The sequence below is a fragment of the Desmodus rotundus genome, chromosome 8, assembly GCF_022682495.2.
Source record: "Desmodus rotundus isolate HL8 chromosome 8, HLdesRot8A.1, whole genome shotgun sequence".
Taxonomy (NCBI): domain Eukaryota; kingdom Metazoa; phylum Chordata; class Mammalia; order Chiroptera; family Phyllostomidae; genus Desmodus; species Desmodus rotundus.
The window spans coordinates 79,791,019-79,807,392 of NC_071394.1; the positions used below are offsets into that span (position 1 = coordinate 79,791,019).

The 16,374-nt window shown below is 40.7% G+C and overlaps 1 protein-coding gene across 4 annotated transcripts in view; it reads right to left on the minus strand.

Moving 5' to 3' along the window:
• Positions 1 to 16,374, minus strand: part of ATXN7 (ataxin 7) — a 144,188-nt gene that overhangs the window by 93,984 nt on the left and 33,830 nt on the right. For 2 of the 4 annotated variants that reach the window (XM_071222266.1, XM_053930302.1), the window contains exons 1-3: positions 3,559 to 3,676; positions 2,869 to 3,192; positions 2,580 to 2,648 (exon numbers count right to left, since the gene is read on the minus strand). In XM_071222266.1, coding sequence (XP_071078367.1) covers positions 2,580 to 2,648; positions 2,869 to 3,181 — 382 coding nt within the window. In that variant the 5' untranslated portion in view covers positions 3,182 to 3,192; positions 3,559 to 3,676. Of the gene's footprint in view, positions 1 to 2,579; positions 2,649 to 2,868; positions 3,193 to 3,558; positions 3,677 to 16,374 lie in introns of those variants that run through there. The other 2 variants (XM_053930301.1, XM_053930303.2) reach the window with 1 other exon arrangement.

Below are 16,374 nucleotides of genomic sequence, written 5' to 3' on the forward strand. Positions count from 1 at the left end.
TGAATTTAGGGGGTACAGAATGTAAAGCATCTTGAGAATCTAACAAAAGCTTTGGACACTTTCCCTAGGGATATATACTATTTTGCATGCAATTTCAGGGGGACTATGACCTCCTGAAGTCCATTCAAGTCCCTGGTTAAAAATCCCTGACCTACATAGATATCAAGTTAGGAAATCAGGTCTCAGATTATCAGCAGTTGAAAGAACTGAAAGAGGCATGTAGAGTCATTTTCAATACATTACCTAATTTAATTTCAAACCCTACAACAACCTTGGGAAGTAAGTATTATCATCTCCTTTTACAAAGAGGGAAAGCTAGATTCTGAGAGGTGAAATAACTAATTCAAAGTTTTCACGCTCAGGTTTCTAGCCTTAAGTCCTCAATCATGAATTAGAGAAGTCAAGAAGTCTAGCCCATATTCATCCTCCAGACATCCTCCAAGATGGAGAGATTCTGACTTTTAGTACTTCATACATATGATCAAGTTATCTACATATTTCTTCTCAATTTAACCTTATTGACAGGAGGAATTCAGTTCTGATGCAATTCCAAAATACCTTTTCTTGGAAGTAATCGTAACCAAAAACAAAGAATAACTGTCTAATAAGCTTTGATAATTTTAAAATATATTTTCATTTCTTCAGCAGCCTGACATAAGCTCTTTGTTACAAAAACAAAGGCCCACTGCATTAGTGCTGAACCTTCTCATGATTGACTTTTTAAAACTGCCCCAGAAAACTAAGTCACAAATGAATCGAGAACTGACAGAATTAAAAACTTCAGTTTCTACTCCAAACAGGTAGCAGAGTTTCAGATGAGCTGGCCACTTTGGCATCCCCTACATGGTTAGAGCAGTTTTAAAAAAAGACACCCTTAACAATCACTAATAATTTGATAGGTCAGAAGCACATACAACCAAATCTATTACCACTTTGTGCATCAAGAAGGTTATTAAGAGGTCTTAGATCTTCATGGTAAAACCTGCTAATAAATACGTCTCAGCAGAAAATAACAAATGCAACAGAAACCAGGTCCAGGTCACTAAATTAACTGGGTCTCGGTCCAGACCAAGTTGCCCAGTGAAAGACTCACCCTCTATAGTGAAATTACCAATAATTTAATACACTGTTTTCACAGAGATTTAGAAACCCTTTATGAGAAATGTATCCACACCCAGAGAAAGAAAACTAAGAACAAGAGTGGGTCAAGTCCTCTAAAACTGTACTTCAACTCTGCTTCCTATGAGAGTTGCCACCTAGTGATCTTAATTTTTTAAGCCCAGGCAAACTGCCAATTCAACACTAAAACCGGACTGACAACTGACTTTTCCTATTGCAACATCACCATCAAGTCCTGTGCTTTTCCCTCTTTATCCTTTGCTTGCAAACAAATATTTTCATTTTCAAAATCAACTTATTTGCTAATATGTTCCAACTGGAAGCTCTCAAAGAGCTGCCAGTGGAATTACTCTTCTTCCTAGTGCCAAAAGGCCAGTAAGTGGCCGATCCAAAAAACCAAATCAGTGAATGTGAAGACAGTAACAAAACGCCAAATCTGGACTTTAATATGGTTGACTTGCCAAAGTTCTACCTATTTTGGGTCCCTGGACAATATGCCAAAATAAATGGCTGCATGTGAGAAATAAAATTGCATAGAGGAGTATAAAAAAAATTTGTATACCAAATTTCCCTCAAGGCCTTCTCCACAGTACCACTGAAAAAAAATAACTTGAACTGAACCTAAAGTCTACTGGCCTCCAGAAGTCTTTTCTGACCAGTATGTCCAGGCCTGCCACAGGCATTAATTAGACAGCAGAGGTGACTGTTCAAGGAAAATGAAAATCTGAAGGAAAGTCTGACAATTTAGATAGCTAATCTGACTTTCATTGGGAAGCACTCCTTTATCTACAAATATTTTCTTACAGTATCCTTATACCAAACAGTTTTATTAAAAACTGACCACTAATTAAACTCTGATTTCACCTTTAGAGCACTATAGGCTTATTTCACCATATCCCCCCCCCCCCCAAATCTTGGCAGCTCACAAAAATCTGACTAACTGCTCCTCAGGTGTGATGATCCTGTTGAAACTTTGTAACTTAAATTCCATAAAAATAAGACTGCAGAAGTAAAGCGTCATCTTTTCTAAAGTTCAAAATTCATTTTGACTTCCAGCAGAAAATTTCAGGTGGCAAGGTTTCCTTCCCAGAGCTCCTTAAAGCATTTGCGGAAATGCTTTCAGAAGCTGAGAATTCCTTCCTCCACTGTTGTTTCTCCATAAGGGGTCAGACCCGTACTCACTGCAGGTAGCCAGCGCTCATCACTGAGCACGCAGGCTGCATGGGGCCAGGCCTCCACTGGAGGATTCCAGGATGCTCCCCAACACGAGAAGTGGCCCCCCATCCCCCAAACCAGATTTTCCAAATGCTCTATCCGTCCCTCCGCTTCTTCCTCCTCCGGAAGCATCCTCGTGTGGCAGGAAGGAATGTGTAAGGTGGGTCAGAGTTCTCTGTCCAGGTGAAGCCAGCAAGGAAACTTCCCTGGGGCTTACACAAATTCCTTTGGTGGCCTGGACTCACCTTCGCGACAGAGCCCCATGACTTCGCGGTTTTTCCCAAACTCCTTGAAACTTTCGTCCAATTCCGTCCCTAGGAGATACACAGGAGGAGGGGAGAGGCAGGTCAGTGGCTGGAAGTGTGACGTAGGCTCACGCACGCACGGAGTAGGTGCGGGCACCTCTGCCTTACCCAACCGAGCGATAGTATCTCGGACCCCCGAAGGGGCTGGTAAAGGATGGGGGAGGAGTGGAGACGGGCCAGAGGACAGGGGACCCCGGGACGTCGGGAAGAGGAGGGTGTGGACACTCACCATCCTTCCCAGGAAGTTTGGAAGCCTCGACCCACAGATTCCACGACTGTCCCAGCATCGTTTCGGGACTGGGCAAGGGCCTGCGCTCTCCGAGGGTCGCCATGGTGGTGGCGGCCGAGGAGGAGGCGGCACTGGGGCCGCTGTCCTCCAGCCGTGGGCGCCGTAGGGTCGGCTGCTGCCGCTGAGGCTGCTGAGGCGGCGGTGGCTGCTGTTGCTGCTGCTGCCGGGCGGCCGCGGCTGCTGCTCCGCCCGCTGCCGCTGCCGCCACTCGGCGCGGCTCCCCCCTGACGTCATCCGCGGCCCGCTCCGACATTCTTTCCGCTCCTACAATGTAACAAAAAAGGGGGAAAAGAGTCGCGCTGGGGCCGCTTTTAAGGAGGCGCCGGGAGTTCGGGAGGCGTGCGCGGCCCGCGGCCCGCTGCCTGGTGGGGTGCGCTGACAGCGCCCTCCGGCTGTCCAGCCCACCTCCTCTCAGGCCACCCCTCCCGCCCAGAGCTCAAAGTCCGCAGGGCGGGCTAGCTTTCGCTTTCGACTCCCGTGGCCCCTCGGGGGAGGGGACAAGACACCGGCGGCCTCTGCCTCGAAACCAGGCACGGAGGCCGGCGCCTATAGCAGCGCCCGCACTGTGCCCTACCACCGCTGCCCTTGGCGGGGAGGCCAGAAATATACCCCCGGCCCTCCGCTGCCCACCCTGAGGCCGCTCGCATCCCCGGCTCGGGCCCAGCGGCCCCGCTCCTTCCTTCCGTCTGCCCGTCCTGCGCGTACGTCCAAGCGGCAGCACCCGGCTGGCTCCCTTAAGCAGAGGCACCTCCCGCCGCCTCCTCCCCTTCGTCAGTCCCTCCCTCTCAGCTCGCTCCTGCGAAGTTTGCACGTCAGGCCCCCGGAGTGGAGCCACAGCCCGGAGGTCGACCCCAGGGCACCACTGAGTGTCCTTGATGTTGGGCCCTCCCGCCCAGGGGCCTAAGGGACTGGTACTGGGGGCACTAAACTCTCAGCTCACAGGGGGCCCGCACAGCTGTCAAAAAAAAAAAACAAAAAAACCCATGAATGGGAAGCCGCCGCAGAGCGGACAGCGCACAGGAAACCACTGGCAGTCAAGGAAATGTAGCCCAAGTGACGTTCCAGGTGTGTTTGTGGGAGGTCCACCACTGGAAGTCACAGCGTGGGCCTGGGGGACTTGAACTTCTTGTCCAGCAAAGAGGAGACTATGAAATTAGTGTTTGAGAGACAGAGACATACAGACAGACACAGACAGACACAAGAATCCGTACACATGTTTTGGAGACACTGCCCCAAATTTCTCTATTTTCCCTTCTATTGCTCCTGGAAGTGATTCACTCACCCCCAAAATAAAAGTTTTTTTTAAATCTTGCCATTTGGAAATCTGATTCATTTTTAATTCGAGCTAATATAGTCGCTCCCTCTTTGCTTAGGCAGGGCTGGAACCCAGGGCTTAGGACAATGTACAGCATTCCTAGAAAATGTGTTTAGAAGATAAGGTTTTCCACCTAAAATTAAGCACTGACCCACAACATTTTGAACCCCTCCCAACCATATACACAGAGCCCAAAGCTTTTGCTTCAGTGATAAGATGGTGAAAGGCTACTTAATAAATTAGAGCATGTGAAGATGTGAAAATCTGAAGCCTGAGACAAACAAGGATTTTGATCATGTTTCACATAGCAGTAATATCAGCACTCCTGTGACACGTGTGTCTTGGCAGCTTGCTCACAGGGGTACTTTCCTCAGGTAGGAAGAAACCAAGTTTATTCATGTTTTTTATCTAAGACATCTGATGTGATTGATAGAGGTGGCCAAATTCTCTGCTAAAGAAAAATAATCCAACTTGCAGAAACATAAAAATGTTTAAATAAGAGTAAAAGTTAATAAGGAAATGTTATTGCACCTAAATTCTACATAGGGCTCTTGTGGAATGGATTTAAAATTTTAGATTCAAAATTTGAAAGCTTTAGAAAAAATATATGAATTTTTTATTTTAAACATATTTAGAAATGTGTGTAAAATTTTTTTCTGGATTGCATGCAAACATAAGTTTCAAAAGGTTAAACTATGGATACTTCCTTTCCTTGTCCAAGAAGTAGTAAAAACAAAATAACCAAAGTAGAAACAATTGAAATTATTAAAAATCATTTCTAAAGCTTTAACCTAGTAAGATGACCAATGAGAAAAATGCATGGGTAAAACATATAATTTCCCTTGGTAACAAAAGGGTTCCTAACTCTTAACACTGGACCTCAATCTTTAATGGCATTTGGAGTTGCCATTAAAAAGAAAAGCTTAAGTCCACCCAACTATATGGATACCGAGGGATCTTGTCTCCTGAGGACAGCCCTTTTGAAACCTCAGAGGACAGGGTGAGAAGGAAAATAAGGGGAAGGCTGGCAAACATGAAGTACAGTCCCACTTCCTCAAGATACTGCTTAATTTCCTCCTTTTTAAATGCAAAATATACTCCAAGATTCACTAATATGACTTCTAGCCAATGGGGGTCAATATGGCAATTTGTATAATACTTCAACTTCTGTCCTTATTCCAACTTGCTACCTTTTTTCCCCTTCAATTTTGATTGGTTTAGTAAAGAAAAACTAGGGCTTAAAATGAAAAATACTAAGTATCCTGTTAGCATTATGGCAATTACTAAGAGAAATCACTACTAATAGTAGTTATCAATTATTAAGCACCTACTAGCATTGCCATTGGTTACCTTACTGCATTGTCTCAATATTCACAATTGTGTAAGGTAGAAGTTGTATTAATTAGAATTTATAGATAAAGAAAATGAGGGAGAGCTCTGGAGCAAGTCCCTAGGAAGTATTTCTGGGTTCATAGAGTGGCTCTTCCACTTGTAAGCTGTGTAAGCTGAACTTATGTCCACCACAGTTTAAAAGGGAGTTAAGAGCCAGACTTCTGGAAATAACATGAAAAGATCCATGGAAAGTACTTGGTATAATGTTTAACACAAAATAACACTATAAATAAGTGTCCTATGTCAAACCAAGCAATTCAGATCAATGTTTATCTGAGAAATTTATTACCATGTAAATGAAAATGTCGGGACCAAGAGAATGGCAGGCCATTCCCCACCAATCTCTTCAGCTACAGTTAATGCATTTTACCACACTCTCTTCATCCATAAGTCCTAAACCTTCTGGATCAGGCAGTTTCTAATATCCATAGTTGGTCTGGGTTTCCCAAAGGTTCAAATCAGTCACCAACAGAAGTCAAAACCACTAGCTGAGAAAGTACAGTATCCTGATACTCGATCTTGGTAAAATATTAAAAGAGTTCCACACACAAAGGGTACTGTCTATAAACAAGAGTACAACAGAAACTCGAGCACTACGTTTTGCCTACCTACCGGGCCATAATAAAGAAAGGATGACTTCTTACCTAGTACCCCTTTTCTACACTAAAAAATATTTTTAAAGTGAACCAATGCAGTTTATATTCATGTAGTGTAATTATTTTAATATAGCAGTGTGCCTTGCATACGATCCATCAATCTGTTCTCCTGTCAGTGCACTTCTAACGATGTCATGTAACCGAGGGTCTTTAGGATCTGCAGATAAGCAGTATGTTTTATAATGAGGACTTAAGTTGTCAAATGGTTCTGGATTTCCTACCACATACCAGGCACTCTGCTAAACATCAGGGTAAACACAATATAGTAATTTTGCTGAGGACATGAGATGAGTAAGTAGGGAAAAACATTTAATTCATCAAAATGCTCTTACGAAAAAGCAGTAATAACTACCAATTTGATTGTTTGTGGCTTAAGAACTAGGCTGTCAGAAGTGAAAGTCTGCCAGGTCCTGAGCATTTCATCCCTTCCAGGGATGTATTTAAAATACGGCCTTACTTCACCATCCAAATTTAGGGATGTTCCCAGTACGTGCCAAGGGTAACAAGGTCTCTCTTAACAAGAATGATTCTGTGCACAACAGATTCACTTGTAAAATGCCTTGTTCAAATGCATCAATGAGTGGGGGGAAAAAGTTGATCATCCCAGTTTTAAATCCAGTTTAATGTAAAGTGGCTGAAACTTTCCAAAAATTTTCTAAGATGCAAGACCCCACACAACCAGCCTTTCTGTTTAGAAAAAAACACTGGTCCCAATACAACATTTTAATAAACTTGAAAACAAACAACTACAGTGTATTTATCTGTGCAAATTGCAGGGTTGGTAACAGAGATTCTTCATTATCCCCCAAAGGACTGCCTTCATTTGAGTAACAAGAAACTCAGATCCACTGAATTAGAAAATGTTGGCTTTGGTTTCTTTATTTCCTCCTAAAATTGGCTGAGCCTGTGCTCCTATCCTCTCTCCCTCCTCTGACCACATCTGTCTCTTTCATTTTCTCTTCTCCAGATAGAGCCAGGGCTCTATTCTGCATATTGGGTATGGCAGGCAAGGCCCCTCCTTAACTGTGCTCTCTGTAGTGAAATACTGTACCTTCCTTACAGACTGTAATGAATAACTATTCCAGTAGGGGGAGAACAGTGGAAGGAAATTGAATTCATCAGCTCGGTGGCTGGAATTGCTGGCAAGTGCAAAATTAGAAATAATATGAAGAGCTGCAAAAGTGGAGATTTAAAGATGAGGGTAATTATCTTTTTAAAGACTTAGCCTGTTCACATATTCATTCTACACACTGTATCATTTACCAAGAAGTTCAAAGTTTTGAACTTTTAGTTTGGTTTCTTAATCATATGTGTGTAGCTACATACAAATTCTCCCAAAGAAACATTCACTAGTGATAAAAACTTTGAAAGAGAAAAATTTACAAATACACACATACAAGGTAGTAAACTGTATCTTTGTAAACTGAATAATACCCAAATGTTTCTAGAAATTTAACAGTGACCTGTATTTTATTAATCATTGACAAGGTTGATTTAAAATCTTCATTTAAGGCCTTCGGGTAAAATAGTTTTAAAAAGAGATTGAGAGAGAGAGAGAGAGAGAGAGAAAGGATTCAGTTATAGAGAAGGAATGGAAAAGTTGGACCAACATTTAGCTATAAAGGGATGCTGACTGTTTAGAGTTCTAGTATACTGCCTCATATATAATAGAATGCACAATTAAACACACTGCTAAAAATAATTCCCGATGTCACCTTTGTACTAATACAGTTTTCGCTGAAGTGACTGGACTTCACTGGACTGTAAATATCACTACCTGACGGGCCCAGCAGTTAAAAGCATGGGTTCTAGAGCCAATCTGCCCAGGTTGAATCCCAATACTACCACTTAATGGCTATATAACTCTGGGGAAACTACTTAACCTCTCTGTGCCTGTTTCCTCATCTATAATATGAGTTACACACAGATATCTACTTTATGATACTATTAATAAAGTTAATAGTACTAAAGCACCCTATAAGTGTTAGCTATTATTAGTGCCATGCCTATCATATAGTGAGCCCCAATTCTAATCTATCCATGTTACACTATCAGATCAGTCTTGCAGAATGAAGCATGGCTTTAGTTATGTCAGTCCTTGCTCTAACACTTTTAAGGGCTCCCCACTAACCACTGAATTTAATAAAAACTTCTCTTCTAGCACTCAGGGAGTGTTCCAGCCTCAACCCCACAACATCTAAGTTTCCCATCTACCAAGCACTCTACAGTCCAGCAAAAATTAGCAGTTCATAGCTTCAAACATGTTTCCTCCTCCAGATCCCAGCTCTCCAGCCTTTGTTCATACAGGTAACTCCATTTATAACACTTTCCTTCCCTTGGCTGAAACCCTACTGCTCAATCAAGTACCCCTGCCAATTCTACCTGGTTAAGAACATCCTTCCCGATACCTCGCACTAAGCACAGGGGAACTCATTCCCACCCCTAACTCATAAGACTTCACAAATTGGGTTTAAGATTACATGCTCTGAAATCAAGGTGGCAATGACACATATGCTTATTCTCCCAGGAATCAACAGTCTGCATTTCTAACATAAAGGTGTTATTTGGAGCTTAGAACTCACCTCCCCACAAATCATAAGATCTGTGTGTTAGGTCCCCAACCTGGTCCACAAAATGAGTTAGGGCTGAACTCTTGACCAACAATGCAGGTGTGCTGGCACAAGAGGGAAGGAACAACACTGATCTTTCCTCTCCCTTCCCTCAGCAAAATTCCACCTCTAAGTCAAGTCACAGATCTGGCAAACACCACCAACCCCTACTTTTTCACATTCTTTATGTGCATCCTGATCCAGTAGTCCATCTAGGTTTGTACTGCTTTCCAAAGGATATACTATTTCACAAAGGTTTGCATCCCCCTTCCACCTCTCAAAACATTCCTTTTCTTGGTAGAGATAAATAGCATGTGGATTTAACTGTTTTTCACTAACATGTGAATTAATGATGATGAATGAATACAGTTCCCTGTTACCAATGCCCAAACCAAACACATATTTTTTCATATAAAAGGGGAGACCTTAACCCAAATCACTTTCTGCATGGCCCATAAACTTTTCTTCCCAGAAATACATAATTACTACACTCCCATGGCCATTCTGATCTCAAATGGCACCGTCTATGACTCAAGGCAAAGTTTCTGACCTTTTATTTTAACCCATTCAATCTATTTTAACCTCTTTTTTGATCACATAAAATCTCCAGGCCCCAGCCCCCAATCCTCTTCCCTTACTTTCTACTCCTTTCTCTATTTTCTTCTCCACAACCTCCTCCCCACCAAACTGCTTTAAGTCAGCGATTTTCAATGTTTTTCACCTCATGGCACACATAAACTAATTACTAAAATTTTTCAGCACACCAAAAATATATTTTTTTTGCTGACTTGCGAAAAAAAATAGGTATAACTTTGATTCATTCACATCAATGGCTATTATTATATTGGCTGTTGTCATTTTTTTAATTTGACATTCTAAGGGAAAAGAGGTCAGTGCCCCTTACTGAATAGTCAGGTATTGCATGTTTTAAAAATTCTTGTAGCACACCAGTTGGAAATCACTGCTCTAAGTGAAGGTACACTTCAGGAACAGAAAAGGTGAACTGAAACAATATTGCTACATATGAGAAACCTTTATTACTTTCCAGAGTTTCTTGCCCTTCTCCACTTCAGTAAGTGGGTATGTTCACAAAGCATTAGTTTCCAAATGATTTCTGGGGGCAGTGGCAACACAGCAGCAATCACAAGTGTGTGGTTAGTAGGCTATAATCCAGTTTACCAGGTATTTCTTCAGAAACAGAGCCAAATAGATAAATTGGACTTTATCAAAATTACTAAACTTTTGTGCTTCAAATAATACCTTCAAGAAAGTGAAAAGACAACCCATACAATGGAGAAAATTTGTACAAATTATGTATCTGATAAGGAACTTGTACTCAGAATGTATAAAGAACTTTTACAAATAATCCAATTTTCAAAATGGGTAAAAGATCTCAATACATACTGTTCCAAAGAAAATAATACAAATGACCAACAAGCAAATGAAAAGATGCTCAATATCATTTGTTAGTAGAGAAATACAAATCAAAAGCACAATGAGATACTACTACACACCCCTATGATCACTATTAAGAAAACAAAACCAAAAAATGACAAATGTTAGTAAGGATGTAGAGGAACAAAAATCCTTGTACATTACTGGTAGGAATGCAAAATGGTATAGCCCTTGTGGAAAACAGTTTGGCGGTTCCTCAAAAGGTTAAATACAGAATTACAGTATGATCCAACAATTCCATTTCTAGGTATATACTCAAAAGAATTCAAAGCAGGGACTCAAAGAGATACTTGTATACAATGTTCATAATAGCATTATTCTCAATAGCCAAAAAGTGGAAACAACCCTAGCGTCCATCAACTGATGAAGAGATAAATAAAATGTGGTATATTTATACAGTGGCACGTTACTCAGTCACTAAAAGGAATCCTACAGCATGGATGAACCTCAAAAACAAGCCAAGTAAATGAAGCCAGACACAAAAGGCCATATATTGTATGATTCCATTTATATGAAATATCCAGAACAGGCAAATCCATTGAGACAGAAAGCAGATTAGTGGCTTCCAGCATATGGCTAGAGGGCAGGGTAAAGAGTGACTGCTTAAAGGAAATGGGGTCTCCTTTGGGAGTTATGAACATATTTTGGACCTAGATAGAGACAATGGTTGAGCAACATTGTGAATACACTAAAAACTATTAAATGGACAAATCTGGGATATTTGAGTTATATCTCAATAAAGCTATTTTTTTTAGCCAACATTAAAACTTGAAAAATTTCACACAAGATTACAGATTGACTTCTTTTGAAACACCCCTATAATCTCACACCATTGTCCACAGGGTCCCTCAAGACAACTATTAGTTGCAATTGAAGCTGGTCATGGAGCCCATCTCTGGTGCTACCTAGCTCTGGCCATGTTTCTGCCTCATTTAGCTTCTCTGTAAAAGGAGGACCATAACACTATCTACTACATCAGGTTATTATCAGGAGTCAGTGAATTAAAATGTTTAGAAAAGCACCTGGCACATAGTAAATGTTAGTTACTTTAATATATTATGACATATCATCCTCTTTGTATAGAGGTAAATGACCTCTTCTTTCCTTCCACAAATGGAAGTATATCATATGATGTAGAAAGAAGTGGAAAGACAGATTAAGATTTTTTTTTAAGATTTAAAAAACATTGTTTTTATAGAGAGGGGAAGGGAGAGAGAAAGAGAGGGAGAGAAACTTCCATACGAAAGAGAAATACTGATCGGTTACTTCCTGCACACCCCCAACCTGGGCCCTGGCCTGAGACCCAGGAATATGCCCTAATGGGAATAAAACCTTAACCTTTCAGTTTGTGGGATGACGCCCAACCCACTAAGCCACACCAGTCCCTGCAAGACACAATTTTTTAAAAAGCAACATGGAAAATACTATGCATGTACATGCCTATTTATGTGAAAAAGAAATAATAATGATAAGTCTACACATAGAAAATAGTCTAGGTAACTTTGCATTTATGGGAAGCAGGAAGTTAAAGAGTGTAATTAAAAGGGCTTTTTTATTAACATGTTTATATAATATTTAAATTTTTCTAGCTGTACTGAAATATAATTGACATATTACATTGTGTAAATTTAAAGTGTACAACATGATTTTATATAAATATACATAAATGTAATAAATTTATATATATATTAAATCATTACATTGTACACTTTATATATATAAAATCAGCTGACATATCCATCACCTCACATATTGCCTAATTTTATTTTTAATGGCAAACTCTTATAAACAAAAACTATAATAAGGATATCTAAAAAATTTATTATTTAGAGGACTTCTGGCCAAGATGAAGGCATAGGTATATACACTTTGCCTCCTCGCACAACCAAAAGAAGGACAACACATTTAAAAACAAAAAATAACCAGAACTGCTAGAAAATCGAACTGTATGGAAGTCTGACAATGAAGGAGTTAAGTAAAAAACATTATTTACACAGGTAGGAGGGGTGGAGATGGGCAGCTGGGGTGGAGAGGACACCCAGCAAGACAGTGGCTGGAGGACCAGGCAGTCACACAATTGCATGCGGATGAACCGGAAGAACAACTGGGGAGCAAGACAGATTGCGCAACCCGGGGTTCTGGTGCAGGGAAATAAAACCTCAAAACCTCTGACTGAAAAAATCTGTGCGGGGTGTGGTGGTGGGAGAAACTGCCAGCCTCACAGGAGAGTTCGTTGGAGAGACCCACAGGGTCCTAGAACATACACACACCCACCCACCAGGGCCCAATATGCTTGTGGGTAGCAGGGAAAAGACTGAAAGCTGGCTAAGAGCCAAGCAAAAATCATTGTTCCCTCTTGGATCCCTCCCCCACATACAGCACCACAATGCAGCAATGTGGGTTGCCCTACCATGGCCAATACCTAAGGCTCCACCCCTTACTACATAACAAGGCGTACCAAGACAAAAAATATGGCCCAAGTGAAAGAACAGAAAAAATACAACTAAGCAATGAAGAAATAGCCAACCTATCAGATGCAGAGTTCAAAACACTGGTAATCAGGATGCACACAGAAATGGTTGATTATGGCTGCAAAATGGAAGAAAAAGTGGAGGCTATCCAAAGTAAAATGAAGAGAAATGTACAGGGAACCAACACTGAAGGGAAGGAAACCAGGACTCAAATCAATGATCTGGAGCAGAACAAGGAACTAAACATTCAACCAGAACAGAATGAAGAAACAAGAATACAAAAACATGAGAAGAGGCTTAAGAACCTCCAGGACAGCATTAAACATTCCAATATCCAAATCATACAGGTGCCAGAGGAGAAGAGGAAGAGCAAGCAATTGAAAACTTATTTGAAAATATAATGAAGGAGAACTTCCCCAATCTGGCAAAGGAAATAGACTTTCAGGAATCTAGGAAGCTCAGAGAGTTCCAAAGAAGATAGGCCCAAGGAAGCACACACCAAGGCACATCATAATTACATTACCCAAGAGTAAAGATAAGGAGAGGATCTTAAGAGGAGCAAGACAAAAGGAGCTGAGCAGTTACCTCCAAAGGAGTTCCCATAAGACTATCAGCTGATTTCTCAAAATAAACCTTGCAGGCAAGAAGGGGCTGGAAAGAAGTATTCCAAGTCATGAAAGGCAAGGACCTACATGCAAGATTACTCTATCCAGCAAAGCTATCATTTGGAATGGGAGGGCAGATAAAGTGCTTCCCAGATAAGGTCAAGTTAAAGGAGTTCATCATCACCAAGCTCTTACATGAAATGTTAAAGGGACTTATTTAAGAAAAAGAAGATCAAAACTATGAACAGTAAAATGACAACAAACTCACAACTATCAACAATCAAGCCTAAAAAAAACAAAACAAAAATGAACTAAGCAAACAACTAGAACAGGAACAGAATCACAGAAATGGAGATCACATGGAGAGTAATCAGTGGGGAGGAAGAGAGGGGAGAAAGGGGAAAAGGTACAGGGAATGAGAAGCATAAATGGTAGGTACAAAATAGACAGGGGGAGATTAAGAATAGTATAGGAAATAAAGAAGCCAAAGAACTTATATGTATGACCCATGGACATGAACTAAGGCGGGGGGGGGGGGGGGGGCGGGAGGGGGGCGGTTCAGGGAATATGGGTGGAAGGGGGTGGTGCAGGACAGAGAGGAATAAAGGGGGGAAATAGAGCAACTGTAATACCATAATCAATAAAATATATTTTTTTTTTAAAAAGGAAGAGTTCAAAAGGAGCAAGATGCATCCTGCTCACCAATGCAGAATAACAAAGAACAGGACATAACACTGGCTGAGTAGAAAAAGGACTGCTCAGCACAGGTAATGACATCCATATCCTTTAGTGGGTTTTGACCTCAAAACTGGCCTTAGTTTTTAGGCCTCTTTTTGATGCTCAACACAAAAATTTTAAAAAGGAAAATTTCATTTTAATATAGCTTCACCCCAACACGTTTTTCATACAGATCTTATTTTTTAACATTTACTTAATACATTATAAAATTTGAAAAACTGTAAGAAAGCAGCAGACTCAAACTGGTGCATCTCTTAATAAGTAATAATTCTGGCCCTTTTGCAAAACTCATCAGTTTTAAAACAAAGTGATATTCATATCTGTAAGGTGGACAAAAAAGTGTGACTTCTGTACAAACTACATTGAAAATTTCATGTCTAATGTCTTTCGCATGCAATGTGCTCCTGAGTTTTTCTGAAGTTCTGTATGGTCCCAGCCAAAAGAGGGACATGAAACTTCCATATGCAAAGATACTGAGTCAAGTGTGGTTTTTTTCTTAAAAAAAGAAAAGGAAGAAAGAAAGACAAAGGAAAAAGAAACAATGGATGGCTGTTAGCAATGGAAACTGTAAGGTCATGTCCTCACTGCTCTTGCCTTATAAGTCAGAGGCCTCAGGAGGCCTAGGACACTTCACAGCCATCATAGCACCAACTGTAGCTACCACTTTTTTTGCATTTCCTACTTTTTGACACACATATATATTTATGTAATTTTTACATCTTGAAGATATCACTACTCGAATTGTTCCCATATAACACAGTTGTGGTCTCTATCGGAAAAAAAATTTTATTTTATTTTTTTACGAGAGAGAGAAAGAGAGAGAAACATTGATTTGTTGTTCCACTTATTTACATATCATTAGTTGCTTCTTGTATGTGCCCTGACTGGAGATCAAACCAGCAGCCTTGGCATATTGGGATGATGCTCTAATCAAATGAACTACCTGGCTAGGTCAATAAGAATATTATTTTTTTTAAAGAAAAAGATCTAATTTTGTTTGAGATTTTTGTGAGATTGTCACAAAATTCTACCAGGTGAGCAGCAATATCACAGACTGATTAAATCAGGGGCCAACTTACTTTCCTTTGAAACCCAGAGGCTGGGATTCCTAAGGCACCAACCACCCTTCAGTTTCCTTCTTATGGAGTACATATAAACTGCTATACTTTACTGCTGCCAACAGACATTCTAAATTCCTTGGTCTGGCAGTCAACACTTTCACTGTCCTTCATCTGCACTGCTAAGATCTCACCTTTTCAAAATATCCTACCCTGACCATTCTTATTTAAAATTGTAAGTCCCACCCCTCATCAGCACTGCTGACTTTCCCTTCCAAGTACTAATCGGACCAACCTTGCTTAGCTTCCCAGATCAGAGATCTGGCAGTTCAGTGTGGATTGGATTTAGACAGAACTCCTGATTTTCCTTACCCTGACATGCTATTTCTAACCAATTATCATCGTCTAGTATAATGAATAATGTATTTATTTATTGCATTTGCTATCTATTATCTGTTTCTTTCCATTAAAAGAGAGTGCCACAATGTCAGGGGCTTTGTCCCTTTGATTTACTAATTAATTCCCAGTGCCTGGAAGAGCACAGTACATAGGTAAGCATGCAATAACTATTTGTTGAATGGATACTGGGCTTACAAGGAGACGGTACTGAAAAGAGGCTGCCCTTTTAGGTTGGTCATGAATTTGATAGTTTCTCAGTTCCACCTGGCCCATTTCATTCCTCTGTTTGGCTGGTCCCTGCAGACTTGAGTTTGTGACACTTCTTTTGTCCCTGACTCTTGCCACTGATTTCTTGGTATCATATGAATCTTTTCATCAGAATAGTACTCAGAAACAAACGAACAACAGATGTCATAAATGCAGTCTGTGAAATTGCCCATTATTCTTCTCTTTTCCTCTTCAAATGATCTCTTTGCACATAGTACAAACTCGATAAATAGTTATGGACTAAAGTGCTCCTTTGGCATTTCTGTCAAATGTTTCCTCCCTCCCTTCCCACCAAATCTCACCACTGCCAGTTGCTGACCACCATGTAGGAAAGCCCTGCTTCTCTCTTCTCTGATGTCTTCCAGACATACCACAATAAATGTCATCCTTTGTGATGACTTGGATGATCACTGAAGGGTACCTATGCATTGCTGCCCTATTGGCTTTAAGCCATAAAATTCTAAGGGCCTATTTTAGGAGT